The sequence below is a fragment of the Camelus ferus genome, chromosome 14 (assembly GCF_009834535.1).
Source record: "Camelus ferus isolate YT-003-E chromosome 14, BCGSAC_Cfer_1.0, whole genome shotgun sequence".
In the NCBI taxonomy this organism is placed as follows: domain Eukaryota; kingdom Metazoa; phylum Chordata; class Mammalia; order Artiodactyla; family Camelidae; genus Camelus; species Camelus ferus.
In genome coordinates, this window is record NC_045709.1 from 4,923,145 (window position 1) to 4,941,593 (window position 18,449).

The window sequence follows — 18,449 nt, forward strand, 5'->3', positions numbered from 1 at the left end:
CAGTTGTGTTGACAACTGTAGACATCTTGTCTATATAATTGCTCACTCACCCAAAATTTTAAAACATTTGGAATTTCAGAGTTCATAGGCTTCTTAAAACCTATTCGTATACTCATAGTTAAGAACTCCTGCTTTAGTAAAAGTATGGTGAATTAAAGAATATTGCAGCTACTTGAGGGAAAAAACTCACATATGATGGAGTTGGGAGATGATAGCTTATAAACGTGGTAATTGTCTCTTGAGAAGGAAGGTTGTTTTGTTTTTCCTTGTTTTTAATGAGAAGAAGATAGATTTTTGTTGTTGTTGACTTTCACAGTGGTTTCTGTTTTCTAATTTCTAATTCTCCAGCAGTTATAATTTGCTTTGGCCAGGTCATGGAGTGGTTGCAAAACTTGACTTCTCTTCCGAGTGCTTCTGAAATTTATGAATGTTCTTTTCCCTACCACCCCACCCGCAACTGACTTTTCAGTTGGTTTTGCTACCAGCTGGTAAAACAAAGCTAGAACTTCAAATGTGTGATCGAGTATAATCTGTTACATATTTCATTATCAGCTTGTGCAAAGAAAGTGACACCAGAAAATTAGGTGTGGGAAATGACTGCAAATAAATTTTTTGTAGCCAGTTTTAAATGAGCATTCAGATGTGTTTTGGTAAAAAGTAAATTTTGCCTTTTGAATTTAGTGAGATAAAAGGTTAATGTGGTAAAAATGTCTCAGGTCTTTGATCTAATGTTTTCAAAATACCTTTTAGATTATAGTTTTTTAAGTTACTGGAGGAAAAGTTTAGTTGTTATGAAATCAGTAGTTTGATATGAAGGCCTAATGAATGTGGAAAGGAAGACAGGCTAGTTAGAGACGAAAGAGTGTAGAACCTCAGAGATCTCTCATAGACTTATCTAATCCAGTGCTTCTCAAAGTGTGGTTTGCCTTCTCATGCTAGACCACAATTTGTTACCTTTGTCCAACAAATTAAAAATCGAAAGGGAGCGGGGTGTAGCTCAGTGGTAGAGCACATGCTTAGTGTGCACGAGGTCCTGGGTTCAAGCCCCAGTACCTCTATGTTTAAAGAAAAATAAAGCACTACAGCGTTACTGTAAATAAAAATGAGGATGTTGTTGGTGAAATATATATATTAAAAAAAAATCAAAAGTAAGCATTCAGAAATCTTTATAGCTATTTGACATGGCTATGATATCCAAGTATGGGATACTTTCGTGTTTTGTAAAAGTGTTAGTCCACCACAGATTAGAAAAAAAATTTTAAGAAGTACTTCACCGTACTTTGAAGATGCTGATCTAATCAATACTGCCCCCTAAATCACATTGTTTCTGCTCCATCCTGGGAAAAATTCCCTGTTGGCTCTTCTTAAAGATTTTTAGTGATGGAGAGCTTCCTGCTTTGTAGGGCAGCACTCTGGTAGACAGCAATAACTACTAGAAAGTTCGTTTTTACATTTAGCTGAAATCTGCTTGCCCACAGCAGAGTTTCTTAGTCTTTGTTCCATGTATGTCCCCTTTCAATACATAAGATACTGTTTTTTAATAGTATTTAAATCAAAATTAAATTAAATATTGGGATTAAAAACAAATCAAAGTAATTATACTGTTAAATGGGTTTTCCCTAATTACTCTCATTGTAGAAGAAGCTAAGTTTGACACAAAGCCCTGGTAATAATGTAACTTACTGCAATATATTATATTTAAAAGATGTATCATAAACATTTAGAAAATATATGATGACTAAGCATCAACATGGAATTAATAAGAAAAAAAGGTCATGCCTAATTAGCTGGATTTCCTTTTTTTTGATAGGTGCACTAGATTATTATTTATTTCAGAGGACTCATCTTTCATTTCCCTTCATTTCAACATTTTATTAGGTTTAAGGTTTTGTATTTGAGTTAATAATTTTTTGGTAAAGAGATAATTGTTTTCTTGCACATTAATTTTCCTTGGTAAGTGCTGAGATCTTTAAAAATAATGAACATGGCTTATTTATCTTTAAAACCTACATGGTTGATATTTAATAAATTCTAATTTTTTTCATGAGTGAATGAATAAGAAAATGGATAAAAAGTAGGCATACCAATGAAATTTACAGGTAAAATAGTATTGGGAGTGAAAACAAATATATAATAATCACATCAACATTTTAAAAGACTCATTAGATTGATATGAAATGACCTGAAACTATCTTATTTATTTAGAAATTATTCATTCAACTTCTATGTTGTACCAGAACGTTGCGTTAATAAATATTGAGGCTTACACTGTAGAACAGGTCAACTAGGTGTTTGTCCTCATCAGGCATACGTTCTAGTGGAGGGACAGACAAAAAACAAGCAAGCCTATTTCAAGTTGTGGCAGGTGCAATAAAGGTACAGTGGACTGAGATTATAGAATATGGGAAAGAAGCAACTTTACACGGGCTGACTGGGAAGGCCTCTCTGAGGAGACCTGAGGGATGAAGAGAAGCTATTCCTGTGAAGAGTGATTGGAAAGTAAGGGAGCTAGCACGTTCCTGGAGGAAAGAACTTAGTGTACTTAAGGACGTGGAAGAAAACTACTGTGGTAGGGGTTTAAGAAACAGAGAGGTTGTGCGAGGTGAGATGGTGCCCAGATTTTGAAAACAGTATGCTTTCTGATAAAGAAACACTGCAGGTTCTGTATAACATTTGAACTTTATTTATTATGCTGTCAGGTTTTATGCAGTAGAGTGATGTAATTCAATTTACTTTTTAAAAGGTCACTTTTCTGTTTAATCTCTTTTATTTTTAGGTTTGCTTTGTATTGAAGTAGAATAAATAGGCAGAGAAGTGCATAAATCATGAATATGTATCTAAATAAATTTTTACAAATACACATGTAAACAGATCATCTGAGTGATCATTCATTCAACAGATACTTATTTAAGTAGCTAATGCAGTTGGTGAACTAGACACTGAACAAGATAGCCACGGGCCTTGCCTTCGTGGAACTTGTATTGCGCTGGGAGAGACAGACAGGACGTAGATTAAAAATGGCCACACGTTCTTCACAGCACCTCTCATCAAGAGGTGGTCTGTTTCCTGACCATGTATATTCAGGCTGTCCTTGTCACTTGCTTTGACCAATAGAGTACAGCACAAGTGACATGGTATGTATTCGAAGCCTGGGCCTCAAGAAGCATTGCAGCTTCAGCTGTTAAATCTTGGAATCTGGAGACCACCATGTGAATAAAACCAGGTTCACCTCCTGAAGGATTAAAGATCACCTTGAGCGTGAGGACTAGCCATCCCCGATGAGGACCCATTGAGGCCATGCTGAGCCTTCCAGCCCTAACCGACCTGACCCAGCTCGGAAGAACCACCCAGCTAGTTCATAGAATAGTGCAGGGGGAAAAAAAGAGTTGTTATCAGCCACTAAGTTTTAGGGTAGTTATGCAGAAAAGGCTAGACTGAAAAATGTCACATGATGGTAAGTGCTTTTAAGAAAAATAAAATCGAGTTGGGGAGTAGAGGTTGCCAGCTGGAGAGGAGGCAGCTGCCGTATTATTTATGGCTGTCTTAGAAATTCTCTGTAGGAAGAAAATACTTGAGCAAAAACCTGAGGCAGTAAGTCATGCAAAGATCTGAAGAAAGAGTATTTTGACCAGAAGGAACATCATGTGCAAAGGTTTTGAAATGAGAACATACTGTGTGTTTCTGGAACTGTAAGGAGATTGGCTTGAGCACGGTGAGCAAGGGGAACAGTGATAGGAAGCATGATCGAAGAAGACACGCAGGACCAAGGAAGGGATGGAGAAGCTTGCCAGCTATGTTGAGAACTTGGGCTGTCTTAATTTGCTGAAGTATAGTTATTTATGGTGTTCCTTTATAATCCTTTTTATTTCTCTTAGCTATGATAGTAATGTCTTCTCTTTGACTTCTGATGGCAGTCATTTGAATCTGTTTTCTTTTTTCTTGATCAAACAAGCTAAAGGTTTGTTTTAATGATCAACAAGCTAAAGGCTTCTTTTCAAAGAATCAGCTTTTGGTCTAACTGATCTTCTCTCTCTCTCTCTTTTTTTTTTTTTTTCCTAATTCTCCCCTTCATTAATTTTTGTTTTAATTTTTACTATTTTCTTTTTGCTTTAGGTTTGGTTTATTCTCTTTTCAGTATCTTAAGGTTGAAGTCAAGGTTATTGATAGGAGATCTTTCTTTTTTTTTTAACACAGGTATTTACAGCTATCTTTGCCTTAGCTGTTCCCCGTAAGTTTTATGTCATGTCTTTATTTATCTCAAAGTATTTCCTTGTTTTTCTTTTGATTTCTTCTTCGACCTATTGATTGTTCAAGAATGTGTTTAATTTCTACTAATTTCTATTTATTTCTTAAATTTGTCCTTGTTACTGATTTCTAATTTGATTCCATTGGGGTTGGAGAATATAATGTATTATTTTAATCCTTTTAATTTATTGAGTTTTGTTTTATGGCCTCGCCAGTGATCTCTCCTGGAAAATGTTCCATATACACTTGAGAAGAATGTATATTCTGTTGTTGGGTAGACGTTCTATAGATGTCTGTTAGGTCTAGTTGGTTTTAAGTGTTGTCCACATCTTCTATTTTCTTGTTGATCTTTTGTCTGGTTGTACTATCCATTATTGAAAATGGGGCATTAATCCTTACTATTGAATTGTCTGTTTCTCTCTTCATTTTTCTTAGTTTTTTGTTTCATGTATTTTTTGGTGCTCTCTTGTTAGGTGTATACATTTTTATAATTGTTATATCTCTAGTAACATTTTTTGTTTTAAAGTCTATTTTGTTTCATAGGAGTATAGCCACGCTAGCTTTTCTGTGGTTGGTGTTTCATGATATATCTTTTTCCATCCTTTTACTTTCAATTTATTTGTATTTTTGAATCTAAAGTCTGTCTCCTGTACACAGCCTATAGTTGGATCATGTTTTTTAATACAATCTGACAACCTAATAATTGATTAGATTGTTTAATCCATTCACATATAATGTTATTATTGATCTAGTTGGATTTCTGTCTGCATTTGCTTTTTGTTTTCTGTCTCATGTCTTTGCCCCATCTATTATTCTTCCTTTACTTCATTCTTTTGCACTGAGTGAACATTTTGTAATGTAGTATTTTGATTTTATTAATTATTTTTTATTATTTTTGAATATTTTAAAAAGTAGTTGCTTTCAGATTTACCATATACATCTTAATTTATCAGAATCAGCTTCAGATTTATACTAGCCTAATTCTGATAATATATAGAAACATTACTCCTATGCAGCTCTCTTCCCATTTACCCCCTTTTGTGCTGTTGTTATACATATAACATCTACTGTTACAAACCTGACCGTACACTGTTAGACGCATTACCTTACCGTCTGCTGTGATTTCCCTTAATCCACAACAGTTTAATCCTATTCATCTCCTTTGTGCTGTTACTAGCAAATGTATTAAGCATGTATTATTATCTGTATGTTATAAGCCTAACAATACATTTTATGCATGTTATTTTATACAGTTGCTTTTTCAATCAGTTAAGAGAACAAAGAAGAAACAAAGAAAATTTATGTTGTCTTCTATAAGTACATAGTTATATTTACTAGCGCTGTTTGTGTGGATTCAGATTACCATCTGAGGTCACTTGCTTTTATCCTGAAGAAGTTCCTTTAGGATTTCTTCTAAAGTGGGTCTGTTACCAGTAAATTCTTTCCATTTTTGTTTACCCAGGATAGCGTTTGTTTCACCTTCGTTTCTGAATAACAGCTTTGCTGACTGTGGGATTCTTAGTTGACAGTTTTTTCTTTGAGAACTTTGATTATGTTGTCCCGTTGCCTTCTGGCCTCCATTGTTTCTGCTAAGTTAGCTGTTAATCTTATTTAGGGATTCTTTAATAAGTGACACATTGTTTTCCTTTTGCCACTGTTAAAAGATAAACTGAAGCATATTAAATTTTTAAGAGTTTGTTGGAGCAAATTATTTGAATTAGGCAGACCAAACCGGAAGTGGTTAGGAGCGCCCTACGGGAAAGACTGTTAGAGAGAAGAGGCAAAATCAAAGCAAGGAGATTACTTGATTGGCTATAACTTAAGCATTTGCTTTATTTGGAAAAGCCTAGTTCATGTTAATTTCTTAATGTTGAGGGACTTACAGGCTTAGGTTTTGGTTTGATTATGTAGTCTGTTAGGCATTTAAGTCACCTCAGTTTAATGTCCTCTTTAATTAATTTATTCCACAGGCAGACTCTCTGCCAGGATTCTGGAGCTGGGAGTGGGAACTATGGCAAGCTTCTCGCTGAGTGAACCCCCCCTAGGAGCTAGTGAGCATGAGACAGAGGGGCAGTCGCCCAAGGTCTTCCCAGCTCGCCTCTCCTGGGGCAGAACATGCCTTGCGGACTGGGAGACAAGCTGTTGAGGTCCCAGTGTTGTAAGGGAGCCTTGCCCAGGGTAGAGCCCAGGTTCCGCTTTCCTGGGCCTTAGCTTCAGCCTCAGGCATCTGGGGCAGGAAGAGCCAGAGGTCCATCTTCTCCCGGAAGGGAAGCCCTCTGTCCAGGAGCTGAGGAGAAAGGAGCCCCCTGTCTTGCTACAGTCATCCAGCGTCGGGTGTCTGCCTTGCTGTGCTGGGAGGGGAAAAGAAGGGAGCTGTTGTGGCTCAAAGGCCACAGATTCCTGCCTTTCTTACCGAATTTTCATAGAGTTTCTTTAATAGATAGTTCTTGTGTGTGTGTGCTTTTAAGACCATTTCTAGAGGCTTCAGATGTTTGGGGGTTTTTTATATAGTTTTTACCAGTTACACTGGGGAACAGATCAGTGGAACTCCTCATGCCAGAAGCCAGTCTCCTATGTGTATATACACATGTATCCACATGATTTTAACATCTTTTTTTTAAGAAGGGTGGGTCGCTTTTAAGAACCATTCAGATCAGCAGATGGCAACACTTCTTCTATCTTACAGATTTGGGATGTAGACATTCCTAAGTTTCAATGAGAATTAAGGAATCTAGAAAAATCTATGATAGTATCTGCTTAAGAAAGACCCAAGGATAAAAGGGACTTGTATCTTCTTAATCCTCACGTTGGTGTACTTTCTGTGAAACTCGCGTTAGTAACGCATTATCCAGGCACGCCTGAAGGATCCTGAGAGCTCAGTTCCAGACCACTGCAATAAGGCAGGTTCCACAGTAAAGCAAGCCACGTAAATATTTTGGTTTCGTGGTGTATATAGAGGTTATGTTTACACTATACTGTTGTCTGTTAAGTGTGCAATAGCATAATGTCTAAAAAACAATGTTCATGCCTTAATTAAAAAATAAAGCTGTTGGAAAAACGGCACGGATAGACTTGACACAGGGTTGCAATAAACCTTCAGTTTGTGAAAAACACACAGTGTCTGCGAAGTGCGGTAAAGCAAAGCGCATTAAAACGAGGTACGCCCGTACCTAACTTTGAAACAATTGTTAATTGTAGAATATTTGCGTATTTTCTTTTGTGCCGGTTGGGAATTTTTACCCAGATGTTTGTTTATTTTTTAAGCATGCACTCCTAACACACTTTACCTGGTTTCTGTATCTCTGGAGTGGTTTTACTTGTGTGAAACTGATGTTTGATGCAGGAAAATAATAGAATAGTGACTCAGTACTTCCTTCTCCCCATCAAGGATGGGTGTCCCGTCTGTGTACTCAGAGCTGTGCTGATAATAGATCTCTCTAGATCTAAAGCGCGATTGCTCTTCGAGGTATCTATTATCTAATGGGAAGATAGACATACATATTTAAAAGGTAAATCACAGGCATGATCTCAGTCTTCTCAAGAAGGAAGAGAACCTGAGATGAGATTACAGGCTTGAAGAAAGTCAAAAGGTTTATAACAAGCACATGTTTAACATGGTAGGAATTTAATAAGCAAGAAATTTGGTAAACAAAATGAGAGGCAGGGTGGTGTGGTGACTGAGAAGAGTGCGGGCTCGGGAGCCAGGCGTCCTGGGAATCCTGGATCCACCTCGTGTTCACTCTGGCTGCTGTTGGGCAAGTAACTAAGTGTTTTTGTGCTTCATTCTCTTTATGTAATGAAAATAAGAATTGAGCAGCTACGAAGGATGGTTGGAAGAGGCAAATGCAATAATATATTAGAATAATGCCGAGTCACTGTCCTCGTCACCATGGTCCTGTCACAGGTTTACTGAGCCCCTGTGATTTGGGGGCAGTGTGAATTGGTAGTGTGTCAGACTTCAGTAAGGTCAGCACATCTCCAGTGTTAGTTTCTCGATAAACTTTTAAAATTGAAATACACATTCATAAAAGTACACAGATTGTAAGCACACAACTCAGTGAATTGTCATAAAGTGAACTCATTTGTGTAGCCAGTACCCAGATTAAGAAATTAAACCGCACAAAAATTTTCTCCTCGTGTGCATTTCCAGTCACTCCCCACACCCCAATAGTGACCACGCTCCTGATTTTTGTGGCCATAGATGAGTTTTGCCTGTTTTTGAACTTTATGTAAGTAGAATCATGAAGTGTGCAGTCTTTCATTCTTGTCTTCTTTCATTTTGCTATCTTTGTGAGATTATTCACATAGCAGTGAATGCTGTAGTAGGGAATCATGCATATTCATTGCTGTATAGTATTTCATGGTATGTATATCCTGCCATTTATCCATATTTTTCTTTTAGGTTGTCTCTCTCTTTTGAATTGACTTGGGAACATCATATATTCTTCTGGTGTTCTAGATATGAGTCCTTTGTGTTACAGATATCTTTTCTTTGTGGCTTGCTTTTATTTACCTTTAATGATGTTTATTTATAAACAAAATTTAAATTCTGATATAGTTCAGTTTATAGTTCAAAGTTTTCCTTTATAGTTAGTGCTTTATTTTGTTTAGGAAATTTTGCCTGTCTCAAGGTCATGAAAATCTCAACATCGTGAAATTAATTTCTAGAATCTTTGTTATCTTACATAATTATATCAGTAATGAACTGGAATCGATTTTTGTATAAGGTGTGAGATAAGGGTAAAGTTTTAATTATTTTTATATAGATGTCGAAATGGTCCTGCATTATTCATTGAAAAGGCATCCCCTACACCTCCCAGTAATTTGCAGTGTTACCTTGTTATAAATCAAACAGCCAGAGATTTGTGAAAATATTTCTCTACTTTCTTTCTTCTTCCTTTGGTTAATTTTTTTTAACGCTTGTGCCACTACCATAATGTTTTGTATAGATTTATAACAAATCTTCATTTCAGATAGTGTAAATTTTTTCAAGATTTTTGTTATTTAAGGTTTTTTTTTTTTTTTTTTTGCTGTTTAGCCCTTTACATTTTAATGTAAGTTAGGAACTGTGTCGTCAGTTTGCACGTGCGCATGCACAAGCACACACATACGCTTTCACACACAAACCTCCTGGGTTATGATTGGGTTTGCTATGACTCTGTAGATCTATATCCTGGGGAGCATTGATGTCTTTATGTTGTTGAATTTTCCAGTCTGTGAACAAGACATATCCTTTCATCTATTTAGGTCATCTTTAATTTATTTCAATAAGATTGTTCAGTTTGTAGTCATATCCATAATTTGTTAAATTTATTCCTAGGTATTGATTTTTTTCCAATGCTACTATAAATTGTATTGTTTTATGTAGTTATTTATTTCTAGGACATAAAAAAGTTAGTTTTGTGTATATTGCTGTTGTATCCAGCATCTTGTTAAATTTGAATAGTCTATGATTTTGTCTTTAGGTCCTTTTGGATTTTCTACATACTCAATTGTGTCATTTATGAAGAATGACCATTTCTTTCCAATCCTTGTTTCTTTTTTTATTGGGAATAGAGAGGGGGCATTTATTGCAGTGGCTAGAACCTCCAGTAAAGTGTTAAATAGAAGTGATAGTGGGCATCCTTTTCTTGTTGCTGATCTCAGTCAAAGGTTTTAACATTTTACTACAAAGTATAATATTTGCTGTATTTTTTGAGAACTCCTATCACATAAAAGAAGTTTATCCCTCTACTCTTAGTTTACTAAAAGTTTTTATTATGAATGTGTATGGAGTTTTCTACATTTGTTGAGATGACATGTGAAATGTATTCCTTATTCTGTTAATGTGATTAATTACCTTGATTAATTTTCTAATGTGAAAGCCAGTCTTGGATTTCTGATATCAACCTAACTTGGTTGTGAATTTAGCCTGATCTGCTAAGCTGGTATTTGTTTTTGCATCTATGTTCATCTTGTGATATTTTCATCAGGGTTTGTATCAAAGATACGCTGGCCTCATACAAAGAATTGAAATATGTTTTCCTTTTCTTCTTCTTCTTATTCTTCTTTCCTCTTTCCTCTTTCTTCTTTATTCTCCCTCTCCCTCTCCTCCTCCTCCTTCCTCTTCCTCTTCCTCCTCTTCCTCTTCTTTTTTTTTTTTGAAAAATTTAGTCATACAACTATCTTTGCCAGACTTTACTTGTGTGAAGATTTTTACTTACAGATTCAGTTTCTCAAATAGTTATGATTCTTTTTTTCCCATTTCTTCTTGTTATATTATTTCTTCTTGATATATTATGTTTTTCCTAGAGGTTATTTCATTTAAATTTTAAATGCTTTGGTATGAAGTTGATTAGCTTTTTTAAAAAAACTAACCTTTGGCATTGTTAATTATCTTGATTGCTAATTCCTGTTGTGGTATTTTCCTTGATGCGTGGGTTACTTGTAAGTATATTGACTGATTTCCAAATGTTGGGATTCCCTAGATGTGTTTGTTATTGACTTCCAGCTCAAGTCCACTGTGGTCAGTTAACATACTTACATCAGTACTTCTCAAACTGTCTGCAATGGAGGACATGATTTTTTCGCAATCTCTGGTGGACTGGTAACTTTTGTAAAATATAACCAAAAAAATGAATTTATTAGAAAATTGAAATAAAAAGATATGTAAGTTCTAAGCCCCAGTTTTTGTTATTAGATTCTACAGGTACACACTACTGTGTTAAGTGGCTATAATATTTTCTAAGCACTTATTCTCAGTTTCTCAGCCTGTCTAACTGTGGTCCCGTAACAGCTGCATAGCAGCACTCATCCATGGAACACAATTCAGGTAGCGCTGCTTATTATGATTTGAGTCTTTGAAGTTCGTTGAGACTTGCTTTATAGCCTTAGCACATGGTCAACTTCAGTAAGTGTTCCATGTACAGTTTAAAAGGTGAGTTCTGCACTTGTAAGATGGAGTGCTTTATGTATGTCATTTAGATCGAGGTTCATCATGTTATTCAACTTTTTGATATTCTTATTACTATTTCTTTTTGTCTAATTGTTTTTCTATGAATTACTGAGGGAGGTATATTAAATCTCCCACTGATAATGGATTTGTGTCTTTTCTGTCTGTATTTCCCTTATATATCTTGAAGCTATGTTACTAGGTATATTCAAATTTACAATTGCTCTGTCTTACCAGTAGACTGACCCTTTTAACGCTGTGAAATTTCCCTCTTAATCTCTAGTATTGTGTTTTGCCTTAAGTTTTGCCTGATAATTAGCATACCAGTGCCAGCTTTATTTTCATTAGTGTATTTTTTTAAAATTTTTTTTAAAAAGATAGTCTCTTGTAACATACAGTTTGCTGGTTACTTTATTCATCAGCTATGTTGTATATAGTTGTATGTATATTTATACATACAATAAAGTATATCTTTAAATGCACAGTTTGATGAGATTTGACAAATGTATACACCCATGTAACCACTAGCACAATGAAGACATAGAACATTTCAAAGCTCAAAAGGATCTTTGATGCCCCCTCTCACTGCCAGTCCCTACCCAAGCTTGGGCAGTCACCGTTCTGCTTTCTGCCACTACAGATAAGATGTGTCTTTTCTCATGTTTCATGTGAGTGGGATTGTATAGTATGTACTATTTTGTGTCTGGTTTCTTTGAAGGAAAAGAGCAGTGTAGAATTTTGGGCTCATTGCAATGCGTTTCCTGATCTCTCTAGACCTGGCTGACCTGGTAGACCTCTGGTGCTCTTACACTGATGCGTTTGAATTTTATTAAACTCTTCTAGTTGATGTCAATGGGAGGGTTGGTTTAAAACATGGCAGCTCACGATAGCCAGAGCACAAGAGCTCCAGCAGTGTTTGATGAAAGTACAAAGGTACAGAGGGTGAGTGCTCTAGTTAAATGGAATCCCAGTGGTCCCCCAATAATTTGAGCAGGATCAAAAGATTCAAAGGGATGTTATTTCCATTAAATAAAGGATATTTATCCTATATATTTTATCAGTCAAGATTCAGTGCCAGAAACTAGATGTTTTAAGCAGGAGAGCATTTAATGCAGGGAATTAATGGTTACAAACTGTTGGAAGGTCTGAGGGAGTAAATTTTAGACTTGGGTTATAAGAGTGGCTCCCCAGATAATTACAGAGCTGCTCTGTTGGGGAAGCTACTTGTGGACGACCTCACAGACCACCAGGAGCTGTACAGAAATCACAGCTGCTGCCGCCACCGCCCCACGACCTCACTGGCCCCGCAGCAAAGCCCTTCTCTCCCTTCCGCCTCCAGACCTCCCAAGAGTGCCCCTCGTGGATAGATCCTACTTTGAATCAAACACTACTGGAAGGGAATATAGAAATTGTGTTTTTGGCTTAGCACCTTCCCCAAATTTTAGGAAGATAGAATGAGGGTAGAATGAGAGCCAAACCTACAGTTTCTGCCCTACACATAAAAGACAGCTCCAGTGTCCCTCTGACTAAAAGAGGGTGGACAGTAATTCAGTGTTATTCTGAATAAACTGTCCATTTTTCTCTCTGGCATTGCCATCGATAAATACTATGTTTAATGAGAATTTCGATCTTCTGTGCCTTTGATTTTTTTCCTGTCTGCTAAATGAGCATGTTATGACCAGTGATTTAAATATCCGGCGTGCGTATCAATCAGTTAAAGGTTATGTTTGAGCTCAGTTAATAATTTAATATTTGTCAAAGATACACAAGATGCCCAGCATTACCTTGGTAACTCTCAAAATTTAAACAGCTTACCAGGATTGACATTACCTAATTCCGAGGTCATCTTCAAAGATTATCCTGAAATCAGTTTATTTTATAGCCAAGTGCACACGGAAACTTTCATCAATTTCATTTGTGACTCTGATTGTATATTTAAGGGCACTCTGTGATATATTCCATAAATGTTTATAGCAATTCAGATCTTGATGTGAAAATGTCAGTGGTACCCTCAAGGGTAAAAAGCTAAAAATAGCTCCTCTAGCATTGTCCTTATGTTCGTTGATCTGTTTTCCTTTATAAAGTGGGTGGTTTGATGTCAATAAAAGGCCTGGATAGAGTCAGGACAATATACACACCAATACGGTCTAGATGTTTTTTAGTTCGTTGTAAGGTACTGAGGTCTTATGATGTTTTCAGCAGCTATAGATCGTTTGCACTCAAGGGGAGAATAAAAAATAAAAACAAACACAAAGAGACTGGTGAACTGTAATAGGATTGTTAGCTCGAGCGTTAAGCAATGAAAGTGTTCAGGACTAGAAGTTAGAAGGTGTACATTGCTTAAATAGCTTTAATGTGACAGTTTGGGGCCAGTATTTTTGTATGTCGGATAGGCTCTGTGATTTACAATGATTCTGAATTTGAAATTCACTTCAATTTTCCTCTTGCTGTTTGCATTAGAAAGAATTCATTGCAAAGAACTCTAAAAAAGAACCGACTTAAGTTTATTTTAGGGCACAGTGAATCTAAGACTGTACTCCACAGGTATTCCAATAGGACTATTTCAGAGAACAGGGAGCATATCCTTTAACATAATTTTTATTACCACTTATTTACTAGTTAATTCATTAGTATTAGTAAATATGATTTTAAGTACATAGTTGCCTTTCCTAACATATATTTTATTTTTGTGAAAACATAAGGCATGATAAGACTCTGAAAGGTCCCTTGGATTGCTTTACCTCCTTCAGAAAGATAACCTCCTTTGGAAGAATATTCTTCCCTTAAAAAAAAAAAAGTCTTAGAGAAAGACCGTTATTTTATTTACCTAACCACCCACTTAATTTCAGAAAAATTCTCCGGTCAGATATTTGAATGGTAATGTCTGACCAGTGGAATGTTTGATTTTTTTTTAAAATTATTCCTTATTATATGTTTCTTTACTTTTCTCAGAGGTTATCTTCGTTTGTTGGGTATCTGTAGTGCTTCACTGAACAAGTTTAACGTATGCTGTTGTGATTTCTAGTGAGCTTATAAAAGAATTTGTCAGAGGATGAATGTGTGGGGAAATACCAGAGAATTCTAATAATGTTTTTCTTTATTTGAGACTTTAAAAACATGTCCATAATAAGTGTGTTTTAATCCATTTACTCTTCTCTGTCCTCTCAGGTGGATCTCCTTACTTAGCAACCAAAATTAATGAAGCAAAAGACTTGCTAGAAGCAACCACCAAACACTGATTGATGCTCAAGGACCACTCTGAAGGAAAGAAAAGGGACCCTATTTAAAAAAAAAAAAAAAAAAGTCCTGCAAACTGGTCTAAACCATGGCCGTTAAAAATTTCATACACAGACTGACCACTTCTTCCACTACTAAGCTGTATAATAATAAAAGACCAATAGTCTGTCTTTGTATTACCTTTTAAAGGAACACTTGGCATTCTGTCGCTGATCTTTCCCCTTCTTTTCTCCCTCTCTGATGGTCATACATTTTAAGATGTCTGTTCTGTTAGCGCTAAGTTCCTCCCGCTCCCCTCCCCCACACAAATATGATGGTTGGTGGTGTCACTGGGATCTGTGAGCAACGAGTAAAAAGTTTCTCGCTGCTTGTACTCATGCTCACATTGTCCCTTGTTTCCTCGGACGAATTTAGTACTCAGCCCACGTAAGATGCTTTAAGTGTTTTGAGGCCGTACACTGACTGCCAGCCCGTGGGAAAATGATCTGAAACGTCCTGGAACTTACTAAACGGTGTTCTGTAAAGTGGTGGTTAGAGAGCTCTGCTCTCCCCGAGACCCTCTGGCTGAAGCCTGAGAACTCGGAGAGCTACTAACACGATTAAAGATTTGCAAAATGAGCCCTGCCGGGAAAGGCTGGAGAGGGCCGGGAGAAGTCCGAGGCGTCGTAGCTCAGCGTAGCTTCCAGTCCTGTGGGTTTATTTGGTTGTTCATTCTGCGCATTTTTACTGAGCACCTGCAGTGTGTGAGGCGCTCACTGTAGGGGTCCTCCAGAGTTACAGGTGTGAACCAGGCATGGACCCTGACCTAAAGGGACTTGTAGAGGAAAGAGAAACCGCATGAATCCTGTTAGAGAGGCACAGATGATATGCTTAGGAAGTTCAAGAGAAAAGAATATTTTAAACCAAGCACCAGGGGGCGCTTCTAGAATCAGTGCGTAGAGCTCTGCTTTAAAAAATAGATACACCGTATGATTGTTAAGTCTGTTGTTGCCCCTGAGATCAGTCAGAATGAGCAGAAATAGGATATATTATTAGTCAGTTTGATTAACATGCAGGATTTCTCCAAAGCAAGGGATGAACACTTGGTTTGGAAGGGCTTTAAATTATTTCCTCACAACAGCCCCTGGTCATCATCAGTTTACTACGCCAGAGGCAGAATACCAGCATTATTTTCTGGTACTCTTTACAGCCCTGGGTTCATCCCGGATAGACTGAACTACTGCATTTCATCTGTTTTCAGATACTTTTTAAATGTTGTAGATGCATCTTTCAGTTTATGACATCCTGTAGTTAGGGAGTTCTCAACGTTGGCAATATCGACTTACCGAGCTGAATAATTCGTCTTTTATGGGGAGCTCTCCTGCACACGATAGGGTGATCGCCAATATCTCTGGCCCTGGTGGAGAGCCACTGCTGTAAATGTTGTGTTTTCTTTTGGTACAGAAAATAATGACCTGACTTAAAGGTGACTGATTCTTAGAGTCACTGAAATCATGGTTCTTGCTTTGAAATCCCCATGCATGTCCTAGTTTTTCTTGTGCTTTAGCGTTTGTTGGTTTGTTTTTTTCTGCTCACTGTTATCCCCGTACCTTGAACGCCCTCCTAATTCCCAGATCTCCACATGCCCAAAGCCAAGGGATAGTTTAAGGCCAAGCTGAGATCTGTCCCTCCTTTTCTGATGCTTCCAGCTGAAGTAATATCATGAATTGTCAGCTCTCTGAGAGCAGGGACTTATCTGTCTTGGTCACAGCCACACTGACACTCAATCAATATTTGTTGACTGAATGAATAAATTCCCATAACACTTTATTCCTCACTTAATGATACCTTGTGAAACAACTACTTGTGTAACATTACTTATTTCTCCTACAAAAGTGCAAGAACTTGTAGAGCAAGAATTTGTCATTCATCTTTGTAACCTCTCTTCAGTATGGAGTACTCACTTTTAGTAGACGTCTTGAAGTTAAAATACTAAAAAATGTTCTCTGAATTCTATGCTTCAAAGAAAGTTACCTCTAATTTTTTTTGAAGTATAGTCAGTTACAATGTGTCAATTTCTGGTGTACAGCATAATAGATCGCAGTCATGCATACATATACATATATTTGTTTTCATATTCTTTTTCATTAAAGGTTATTACAAGGAACTGAATATAGTTTCCTGTGCTAACCACTAATTTTGAAAGTTACGCTAAGCAATATTGGGGTACTCTCAGGACATACGCATTGATGTATTTTCTAACCTGTACTATATTCATGAAAATCTGAGTCCCCAGCATTCACTTGGAATTTCCTTCATTCTGTTCTCATTTTTCTGCTGAGCATGTGCCTAAGAGTCAGACAGATCTGGTTTTGAATACTGTCCTATCACATGATCTTGGGCAGTTAATCTGCAAGTCTATAGTTGCCTCATCTAGAATACAGGGAAAACAATAATCCTATCTAATAAGGTCATTGTAGGGAATAAAGTATAAATCATTTAGTCTCGTAGCAGATGCTCAAAAATATAATGATTGCTTCTTTCATGGCCCTATTTAATTAGATCTGTTAGACTACCTTGGGTTAAGGATTGAGGTGTGTTCCAGTAGTCATATATTTTACTCTTGAATCCACAATTTGGATAGTACGTGGCATAGACAGCTCGTCTCGCTTCCATGCAGCATCACGTGGGGCAGAAGCCGGGCTTGCTGACATGGAGGTTAACCGGGGTGTCTACCTGGAGCCCTGGTTCCTCCCTACATAGGTCTCTGCGTGGGGCAGCCGTGTTACAAGATAAGTGATCTAGGACCAGAGGTGCAAGCTGCATCCTCGGCCTGTTTCATGGAGCCCACCTGGATTCAAGAGTGAGGATAGAGAGGATTGTGGAAGAATTAATGACCATATTTAGTATGTAGCAGGGCAGGTTCCAAATTTTTTTTACCCTTCCTTAGTCAAATCAGTTAAGGCATTCCCTTTAAAAAATTCTTCGGAAATGTAGAATTTAAGTTCAACTGGCTAGTGTAGTTTCAGATGATACTACTACTATTTAAGGTCGATAATAATTCAGTAGTCAGTCTCTAAATGGCAGAATACTTGTAAAATTGGATTTTAAGCAGCTACCCACCCTCAACTCCTTATTATCTGTAGAAGGCTTATTTGAATGGTCACCTGTCTTCAGTAAAGATGGCGTTTACATATTTGCTGTCATTGCATATTCTTAATTACTTGCTGGGTTGGTATTGCAGTTTCTGTTTATTCTTACATTTAGATGCAACCTGAGGGAGCAGGAAAGAAAGGACGTTTTCAAAACAAAGCAGTTACTTCCCAGATTCCAGAGAATATGTGTGTAAGTCAGATGCACAGTTAATTAAAGAGGAGCACAGAATACCATGTACAGTACAGTTGATAGCGCCAATCTCCAGCATAAAGTCAAAGGTGGAGAGCAGTTTAGTGAGGAAAACTGGGTTGATTGTGGGAGGCATTGTTTTATTTAATCTTCAAACCATTTCCTTTATTTGGTTTAAAATGCATTTTAGTTATTTAGCAAATAGTGAACTATGTCAGGCAGTAAAGAAACAGTTCATTTAAAAAATGTGTATTATGCTCAAACTAAATAGAAAAAGCAGATTCTTAGAGAACTTTAAAACAAATTTTTTTTTTAAATTTACTGAAGTTGATTTAGAATGTTAGTTTCTGGTGTACAGCATAGTGATTCAGTTATACATACATACGTGTATGTATATATATATATGTATCTTTTTTGTATTTCCATTATGGTTTATTATAGGATATTGAATATAGTTCCCTGTGCTATATAGTAGGACCTTGTTTATCTGTTTTATATACAGTAATTTGTGTCTGCTAATTCCAGACTCCAAATTTATCCCTCCCCCATCTCCTTTCCATTTATCTACACTTGGATTATCAGTGCCTTTTCTCTTCCCTTCTATGAATGTGGAGAACCAAGAATTGACTTTAGAAATGTTTACATATATTGCATAAAAAACCCTATTTTCTGTCTGTGAGTCTATTTTATAAATAAGTTCATTTGTATCATA

At 36.7% G+C, this 18,449-nt stretch overlaps 1 protein-coding gene across 3 annotated transcripts in view; it reads left to right on the forward strand.

Annotated features, from left to right (window-relative positions):
- Positions 1-14,605, forward strand: part of DNAJC15 (DnaJ heat shock protein family (Hsp40) member C15) — a 54,313-nt gene extending 39,708 nt beyond the window's left edge. For 2 of the 3 annotated variants that reach the window (XM_032496079.1, XM_006176261.3), the window contains one exon: positions 14,345-14,605. Coding sequence is in view for 2 of the 3 variants with exons in the window: in XM_006176261.3 (XP_006176323.1) it covers positions 14,345-14,415 (71 nt within the window). In the remaining variant the exon portion in view is untranslated. Of the gene's footprint in view, positions 1-4,194; positions 4,248-14,344 lie in introns of those variants that run through there. The other variant, XM_032496078.1, reaches the window with a different exon arrangement.
- The last annotated feature ends 3,844 nt before the right edge of the window (positions 14,606-18,449 follow it).